The sequence below is a fragment of the Morus notabilis genome, unplaced genomic scaffold (genome assembly GCF_000414095.1).
Source record: "Morus notabilis unplaced genomic scaffold, ASM41409v2 Scaffold257, whole genome shotgun sequence".
Taxonomy (NCBI): domain Eukaryota; kingdom Viridiplantae; phylum Streptophyta; class Magnoliopsida; order Rosales; family Moraceae; genus Morus; species Morus notabilis.
This window is the reverse complement of record NW_010356831.1, coordinates 226845-236407: the sequence shown is the minus strand read 5'-3', so window position 1 is coordinate 236407 and position 9563 is coordinate 226845. Positions and strand designations below refer to the sequence as shown.

The window sequence follows — 9563 nt, the reverse complement described above, 5'->3', positions numbered from 1 at the left end:
TTTCTTAAGTTTCCCTTAGAAACTGATAAAAATTATACTGACTATAAGAGAGTAACTTAGCTGACAGGAATTCGTTTCCATTTCCGACGGTTCCTTTTTCTACTGTTTATTTACAGTTAAATGTTAAATCCTTGACTGCTTTGGATATCACATTAAATTCTTATTCGCGTAATATCTTGAACTGTTTACAGTCTTGAAATTAATTCTAGACTGAACAAATTCTAAATTTAACTATCCTGCGTTAATTTTCAGAAATGACGTTGTTTCTGACGGTGTCAACTCCCGAGTTCACATTATACCCTTCTACTATGGGTATTTATCTTCTGACTTTAACCTAACTGTCTGGCAATTAAGGATTTTCTCTTTTTTTAAAAATGTCAGTGCGTTTTTTTTTTACGCTGCTAACATCATGCTGTGTTTGGAGATTCTTGAAATTAAGATTCTCAAACTATACTTGTACTGAAAATACTTCCGCCTTAAAGTACGGCAAGAATTTATCGATCGAATTTACTTGATCGAAAACATGAACTTAACATGAAATCTGCTACAGAATTTAGGAATACATCTATTGATTCCATAAATCCTTCAGTCACATAATATTTTCTAGGAAAATCCTTGGCTTAAATAAATAAATTGTATTATTTAAAGTCTGGAATTTTCTCAGTCATTACAACACAAGTGATTTTACTCTCTTGGTTTGTTTAGAAAACACTTGATTAAGCATCTTTGCTTGAAGGTGTCCATGGCCTATGGACTAATGTTAAGTGGAAACATTTCTGCACTAATTGAGGCCAAATCACCTTAAACCAAAATCCCACTTTGCACCAAGATGGCTCTGTCAAATACATGTCTCCTCTACAAGCACTGTCCACAATTGCCTTTGCACACCCTTCTGCTGACTCAACTGGGATGCCTTTAATTCCAGACTACACAAGGTTTAAAAAAAAAAAATAAATAAAAAAACCAAAACCATAACAAGAAATACCTTTTATCTTTGAAGAAAATGTACAAATTGAGTTAATGATTATGAGGTCATATATTGTAAAAAAAATTACTTAGAGACACCACCGATATTAAGCACCACCATTAATAGAAAGTGGATCTCACTTATAGATTTTATGTCGTGAGATTCATCTTTTATTAGTGGGTGGTGCTCAACACAACTGGTGTGGTCTAGCATTATTCTATATTGTACTAATATATACTCTGCTTATGGTCACTAAAATTTGAAAAATATTTGGGGTACCGTTTGTGCTAAGCATCACCATTAATAAAAAGTGAATCTCGTTTATGAGTCCTATCTTACATGACTTATCTTTTTATTAGTGACAAGTGCTTAGCACCGCATATGTCTGTGACGTTGTTCCTAAAATTTAGGTGGAAAGCATATTATCATCATATTTACCTTTGACCAAAATTGGTCACCTGTCATTTCTGACTCAACCAGGCCAGGAGTAACAATTGTTATTCCAACATCAGAGCCATATTCAGACTTCAATGTCTCAAAAAAGCTTATTTGGGCTGCCTTACTAGCCTGAAAGATAAAGAAATTAGAAAATCTCTGCAATTTATGAGTATTTAAGGCATCTTAGAAGGGTGGTTAGTTCTTACGTTGTAGACACTCAATCTCGGAGGAGAATACCAGGCACCAGATGAAGAAGTAACAACAATCTTTCCTTTGGCTTTTCTTAGGTGTGGAACTGCAAATTGAGTGCAATATACCGAACCCCAAAAGTTTATGTCCTAGTCCAATAAGGTCATACAGAACAGCACTATTAGTGGTGATTTTACCATGGAAAATTCATTTTGGGAATTCTGTTAAAATTTTATGTGAAAGATTTTAGGAGGGTCCTAATTGCAGAGTTTTATTTTCTCCTTTTTAATTTACCAATAAATTTTTTCAAGGGTTAATCTATTATGTGCTCCTGAAATTTTATGGGCATTCTCAGTTTAATTACCACTCGAACTTTAATAACATATTTATTTTATCCTTCGAATTTTAAATTAGTCCCACTCAACTCTTTTTGTTAGAATTTTTGTTTAAAATAAAAAAAAGAAGTTAATCATAGTCATGTAATTTTTTTTTTCTTCTTACAAATTTGTACAGAAAGACTATGCAACCACACAACCTCTTTTTTCCAGTTCATTTATAACATAAAGATTTAAGTGAGACAGAGTAAAAATGGCTCTAAAACTCAAGGCACTGGTGGGAATAATCTCATTTTTGATCTTACAATATCAAAAGCGCGCATATATATATATATATATATATATATATATATATGCAAACATGATAGATGGTACCATAATTGAGCGGATAGCAGATAATTGAGTGGAATCTTCGAACAAGCTAACTTGTAGAACCCCAGCATTGTTCACCAAATGATCCACTGTGGCACGAATATAAAAAAAAACGTAGTTATTCCCAAATCCAAATAAAAAATATTGTCAAATATCCAACACATACTATATGGAAAAAGAAAAATGCACATTTTTTTCCCTTTCATTTTAGTACTCGTACATTGTCCAAAGTGATCCATTGTCTCATCAACTAGCCTCTTGCAGTCTTCAACTTCTGACACATCAGCACAAATCACTATGGCGTCGGGTGATCCCAAACCGACGGCTTTGGTGGCCACCGCCTTAAGCCGCTCCTCTCTTCTCGCCACCAGCGCTAGACTAGCACCTCTCCTTGCATACTCATAAGCCAAATGCTTATATATATTAACAAAAAAAAAAAAAAATTTGATGTACAATTTTAGTAATGTACGTATATGCGTTTATTTGGTTTTGCAAACTATTTGATTCTGCTATAATGTTGCGTATTAACAACAAAATCAATGAGAGAATTGCTTAGAATTAAGAGTGGTACAAACCTCACCAATCCCCGAGGAGCCGCCGGTTATGAGGACAACTTTTCCGGCCAAGTTTTCGGTCGGTTTGAATAAATTTGTGAAGTGCTTAAAGAGCTTGTAGATGAGAAATGGCGGCAGAAAGACGAGTATAGCAATGAGTGCCGCAGGGGGAAGAACTAGGTTTAGGAACTTATGAATCAAATCCATTGCCGAGAGAGAAAGAGATCAATGCTTTTGTTGTGATACACGATGAGAGAGCGGATTATAATTGAAGCAACAATAAACATTAAAAATTAGAAAAAGATTTAGCAAATTAAAATACTGATCATGTACTGTACGGGTAAAGCACCTTATATATTCGTTTCAAGGGAAATTAGGCGATCGATATAACGTAAAAGCATTAAAGTTCTATTGCTAGTGGTATACGTTTTTGAGTTTCTAACATTGGATAAGTCGGAATATTATCATTCCCATGATTAAGATGTGATGTTTGCATGCACTTGCCTGTATATACATGTAACATTTTTATTTTTTATTTTTAATTCTTAGAATTAACGTATGAAAACACATATTCCTATTAATATAATATAGTTTTTATATGAAATGCTTCTTCATAAAAAAAAATTAACAATTTTGATGAACGGTTAAAATTTGTGTCTTACCGAGAATAGATGATGGTACTTTTTCATACTTTACCGCAAAATTCTCTCTCTCTCTTTCTTTCATATTTTGTTTTACATCCCCTTTATTCAATTCCAAAAAAGCCCCATCCTTTGTCTAAGCACTCACCCATAATTGTTCTTTTAATCATTCTTTTTATAGTGTACAAATTGAAATATCACGAATTAGAAGGTAGATTAGACTTTGTTTCTTCTTTGAGGGTAGTTCTTTTTCAAATTCATGCCTAGTAACAATGTTTCTATCTCAATATGTCTAAAGTTCAATTATTTGAGTAAATGGGACTCTTGTAATCTCAAAAACGATATTGGCATGACTAACTAACTCGTAACATTGCTTATGGATTAGAACTTGTCATGGTTTCAATTTAAGATGTCAGCCAACGGGGGAGGGAATATGAATGACAGAGGGTTAACGGCAAGTTCAAAGAGAATTCAAATGGCTCATTTTTTAAGAAATTGTTCCAATTTAAGATGTCAGATCGTGTGTTTCAATTTTTATTTTATTTTATAATGATGGTGTCAAGTATAAAACTATCAATGCACTGTGCCTCCAACATGCCCGTTCGGTTCGCTAATTCGAGTTGAGATGTGATGTTGTGTGAGAGATTTTTACTGTAGCAAAAAAGTTAGATGTGACTGTTTCTGAGAGCTTTTTACTGTAGCAAAACTCGAATCAGCGAAAAGAACATGGCCATTAATTTTGAAATGCATCGATTTGCGTTCTATAATTTCCGGAGTAATGTGCACACTTTAACACTTCTGGAGCCACTAAAAAGACACACAGAGAGCATTCCCTTTTTTATTCTTAAATCAAACAAGGATATTTTTAAACTAATAAGGCATGCCATCGCTTTAGTATTTTTTATTTTATTTTATTGCTGGAAAAGGATTCACTACAGAGTTCTAATGGGATCCAGTGTATTAGTGTTAGTATATCATGGAATCCAATGCATTAGTGCCGGTATGATCGCACCCCGATCATCGATCATTGTAGTATAGTCTTTGAATAATGACCCTTGTACTAACAGAAAAAACTACCACTTGTTCATATTTTAACCATATATGTGTGTCCGGTCATGATTTGTGTTGACCGTAGGGACGGGAAATCTCTTTTCATTATGTGCCACTAGGGGAAAACTCAATGCCAGCTTGGAACTCTCAAATTTTTGCAGTTTATTATCCTTGTGAAGCTTTTTGAAAATGCCAAGAGAATCACAAATCTCGGCTTTGATATGTTGGGACCGGTTGAAAGTCTTGGAGATGGGAGAGAACCAATAGACTTGCCCAAAACAATATTGTTTGAGGTTTTAAATATGTTAAATCTCAATATCCATTATTCTTCACCACCGAGTGAGGTGGCCTAATAGTCTTAGACTATTGTTGTGGGTTTGTGGTCAAAAATTCGAGTACTAGTGACCGTTAATGGTATTAAATGTGAAGATTTGTACATACTAGCCTATTTTAGAGTGTTTGGGACCATACCCCACGTATCTTTACCGTTAGCACATTTGGTGAGGTTGAGGTGACACCCTCCTCGTTTAAGGGTAACATTTGACCTTAGGATCTTCATTAAACATTCCGGTCACCATCTTACATTCTCCTTCTGTAACATTCGAAGAAAATTAACTAACGCTGGTCGCTCTTTCTGATTTTTCTCTGTTGGAAAAAATATCACGTCTCATGATCAGCCTTCGGTTTTACTATGATTTTGATATTAAATTGTTTGATTTCTAGAGTTTAAATTTTCACCCCATTTAATTTTCCTTTTAAAAAAACAAACCAAACAGTGTACTCTTACTAAAGTTAAAATACAACCAAACGACAAGCAAAGAAGCAGAAGCTAAATAACACAAACGACAAGGCAGGGGACCATATCAACTTAGCTGGAGATTCCAACTTGATCTTGGAAGCTAAGCATCTTTGTTTGAAGCCCATGGCATACGGATTAAAGTCAAGTGGAAATAGTATTGAACTAATTGAGGCAAAATGACTTTGAACCAGAATGTGACTCTCCACCAATATGGCTCTGTCAAGTACATCTCTCCCCGGCAAGCGCTTTCCACAATTGCCTTTGCACACATCTCTCCTGACTCAACTGGGAATCCTTTGACTCTAGTCTACACAAGACACAATAATATATTCAAAATTCAGGCCTCGTTCGTTTTGTGGATTCGAGTTAAGATATGATATTTTTTGAGAGTTTTTAATGTAGCAGAAAAAGTTAAATGTGATATTTTCTGAGAGTTTTTAACTGTAGAAACTTAGAATTAAAAAATTAAATCCGTAAAATGAACGAAACTTTAAATAATTAAATATTAAGAACTTTCTTTTATTTTTAACAAAACAAAACTAGTTTTCCTCAATGGCCAAGAGTGAAATCAAGCCAACCAAGAATTAAGGATACCTTTTTTTTTTTGTTTTTTTTTACCTGTGAAAAAAATTCGTCTTTTGTCATTTCTGATTCAATCAGCCCAGGACTGACGATTGTAATTCCAATATCAGAACCAAGCTCAGCCTTTAGTGCCTCAAAAAAACAGAGTTGGGCTGCTTTGCTAGCCTGAAAAATAACAGTTGTAGATCAAGCTACATCAATAGAACCTGATTTTTTTTAAAAAAATGGAAGTATATATATTCCTACAAATATTGAGTTTTTTTTATTATTATTAGATTACATCAAAACAAAAATTTGAATGAACAATTGAGAAAACTTGATAAAGATCTGACGAAAAAAAACCAATGCAATAACGGTAGAGGGATTTTATTTATTTATTTTTCATTCATTTATTATTTATTCATTTTGGTAATTCCTTACACTATAGATGCCCAATCTTGGTGGGCTAAGCCATGCACCAATCGAAGAGATAACCACAATCTTGCCGTTGCCTTTTCTTAGGTGTGGAATTGCAAATTGGGTGCAATAAACTGAACCCCAAAAGTTGATGTCCTGCAAATCATGTATTAATGTGTGATGATCAACCTTCAATAAGTTCGTTAGAGAATTCTGTTGGCTACTTGAAAAGTGATTAATCAAATTAATTTAATACAGATCTAACGGTTAAAAGGTATGGAACACCAGTATTCTAAAAAAAACACCGGAAAAAGTCTAAAAAAAAAAAGACAAAATGAGGGAGAAATAGATGCCTTCTTTGGTATCACTTTTATCGGATGTTATATTTTGAAAAATTGAACCAAAAGAAATAACCGTTAACTAAACAAGCTCAATGAAACAATATAATACCATGATTGAGCGGATTTTAGAGAATTCAGTGAAATCTTCGATCAAGATAGCTTGTAACGCCCCAGCATTGTTAATCAAATAATCCACTGTAGAACAAAAAGGCCGCACCGCATTAATTTATCAACCAATAAATATGAACAAGAAAATATGCCCAAGTGAACATTTTTATGTTACTAGGCACCAGCTCATACATTGTCCGAAGTGGTTCACCGTCTCGTCAACTAGCCGCTTACAGTCTTCAACTTTGGAGACATCTGCACGGATCACAAAGGCGTCCGGTGATCCTAACCCGACGGCTTTCGCTGCCACCGCCCGGAGTCGGTCTTCTCTTCTGGCCGCCAATGCCAGACTTGCTCCTCTTTTTGCATACTCATAGGCCAAATGCTTATTCAAAAAAGAGTTGTGATACGAGTAATATTATAAGCATGATTAGTATTGCTCAAAATTAGGAGACAAAACAAGTAACTCAAAATTAGTAAGAAAAAAAAAGTGCTAAGAGAGAGGTTGCTAATGACACAAACCTCGCCGATTCCCGATGATGCACCGGTAATTAGGACAACTTTTCCGGCCAACTTTTCGGTCTGCCTAAATGCTTTTATGGTGTAATTAAAGAGCTTATAGATAAAAAATGGTGGCAGAAACAAAAGTATAGTAACGAGTGTCAAGAGTGGAAGTACCACGTTTAAGAACTTGTGAATGAAGACCATTTGTAAAGAGGAATTAGAGAGACAATGTGTTTGGTATGAGGGATTAATTAGGGAAGGAAGGAAGGGAAAAAGAAAAAAAGAAAAAAATTGATGAAAAGGGCGTGGAAATCCTTTGTTCGGCAAAGAAACGGAAAGAACAAGAGGTGGTTGCCTTTTCGTGGGCGGCAGGGTAATCCAATCCTTATGGATGGAAACGAGAAGGGGCACTAAGAATGGGTAGACAAGTACAACTTTGCCCTTTACCTTTTTTTTTTTTTTTTTTTTTTTTTTTACGTTTCTTATAAAAACAAAACTTACGGGATGTTTGTTTCCTATATTCGTCATTGATTCTCAATCTTAATTTATAATTCTCTACAGTATTTTTCTCTCATAAAAAACACGTAAAACGAGAATAATTCTGAATCATGATTTTGAATCCATGAACCAAACGTCCACTTAGCTTTTATAGTTCTCGAAAAAAAAAAACTTTAACTTTTATGTGACTCTTTTCTTTTTATTTATTTATTTTAAATAAAATTCACTTTTTATCACATAGTAAATAAAAAGTAATATATATATATATATAAATATAAATAAGTTTATTTATGAAATAAGTTAATAAATTAAGAAGTTCAAAACATTTAAAATATGAGCTATTTTAATTTTAATTAATCAGTTAAAACAAATCAAATAAGTTTATCTATTTAGCATGTTGGTAGTATGGTAATTTTATTACGAAATATCAATAATTCTTTCCTCCTTTACATCTATATTAAACAAAAGAATGGACATTAATAATCTTCCTTCCCTCATATTATACACTTTTAAGTATTTAGGTCTTTATATTGTCTACTTTTTGTATAGTTGTGTGTATTTTTTTTTATGTTCTTTATACGACGTATTTTGTTTAGCTTTTTTTAGGAATTAGGAGTAGGTAATTTGAAAGAGCAAAAAAAAAAAAAAAAAAAAAACTGATTGGATGTCATTGGCAATAGTTGAATGATGGGTTCTCGTGTTTTCAAGATAAGGAAAAACTATTCCATTAAATGAATGACGAGAGAAGAGAAGTAATTCTCCAATCAGAAGCTCAATAGCTCATTGTCAATATTCTTTGTCCATTATGAGTTGTACATATGACAAACATTTGAATTGTGAATAGAGACAAACTAATTTCATCTACCATCTAGGACACATCGAAGCATTAATAAGAAATTTAATTTTCATTTTTATTTGGCTCTCCAATTCTTAAGCCCTTCATTTGTACAGATTTCAAGTTATCCCGCAATGGACAAATAGCTACTTATGTTAAATTTTACACAAATTTTAAGTTATCATGCAATTGACTAATATATAATTTAAATTTTAAAAATTCTGTGTCAAGAAGGGAGAAGAAAAGTATAGATAACGATCATCAAGGAAAGACGCGACGATGCAGGTGCATGATATGCGTGGAGCAGGGCTCGAGAGTAAGGTTTTGTTTTACAGAAATTAAAGGATATTAGGCCTAACTCAACCTAGTAAACCGGCTTGTTAGATGCCAATATCTCCAGTCAATGTGAACTTTTAATAAACCGATGTAAATAAGTCGATATTAAGGGACCCAACATTGTAAAACTGGGTCTGCTCTGATACCATTTTACAGAAATCAAATGATATTAGGCCTAATTCAACCTAACAAACCGGCTTGTTAGGAGAGAATTACTATCACTTTTTAAGTGGATCGTGTCAATATCTCCAACTAATGTGAGATTCTAATAGAGTTGGATCAATTTTTTTGTTATGCCATGAAAGATCAAGAAACTTATTTGAATATTGAAATGATCTCACGCCACATTAAAAAATAAAGAAAAGAAAAAAAAGAAAAAAACAAATATTTAGCATGGTTCAATAATGTGCACATCTGCGACTAGAAAAGGAGGAAGAATTCACTATAAAAAGCATTATAAATAAACTCCCTATAAATACTAGTTACAATCACTGCATTGCATAAGATATCTAAATTATCAAAATATCCCTCGCTCAAGAGATTTTCTAGCTTGAAATTAGATACAAATAAGTCAAAACTCAAATAAAGATAACAATATATAAAATATTTAACTTTTCT

General features: G+C 33.3%; 2 protein-coding genes across 3 annotated transcripts; both read right to left on the bottom strand.

Moving 5' to 3' along the window:
* Positions 1-701: 701 nt before the first annotated feature.
* Positions 702-3074, bottom strand: LOC21393441 (11-beta-hydroxysteroid dehydrogenase 1B). Its single transcript, XM_010088687.2, has 6 exons — positions 2877-3074; positions 2522-2714; positions 2305-2390; positions 1612-1743; positions 1406-1534; positions 702-926 (listed from the first exon to the last, which is right to left on the bottom strand). The coding sequence occupies exons 1-6, from the start codon at positions 3060-3062 to the stop codon at positions 717-719; spliced, it is 936 nt and encodes a 311-aa protein (XP_010086989.1). The 5' UTR covers positions 3063-3074; the 3' UTR covers positions 702-716.
* Positions 3075-5288: 2214 nt separating this feature from the next.
* LOC21393440 (11-beta-hydroxysteroid dehydrogenase 1B) lies at positions 5289-7631 on the bottom strand. Of its 2 annotated transcripts, none has more exons than XM_010088686.2 (6): positions 7295-7631; positions 6965-7157; positions 6774-6859; positions 6348-6479; positions 5964-6092; positions 5289-5652 (listed from the first exon to the last, which is right to left on the bottom strand). In XM_010088686.2, the coding sequence occupies exons 1-6, from the start codon at positions 7478-7480 to the stop codon at positions 5446-5448; spliced, it is 933 nt and encodes a 310-aa protein (XP_010086988.1). In that variant the 5' UTR covers positions 7481-7631; the 3' UTR covers positions 5289-5445. The 2 variants fall into 2 exon arrangements, with proteins under 2 accessions (XP_010086988.1, XP_024017918.1); XM_024162150.1 differs by having other exon boundaries at positions 5551-5647.
* Positions 7632-9563: the final 1932 nt, after the last annotated feature.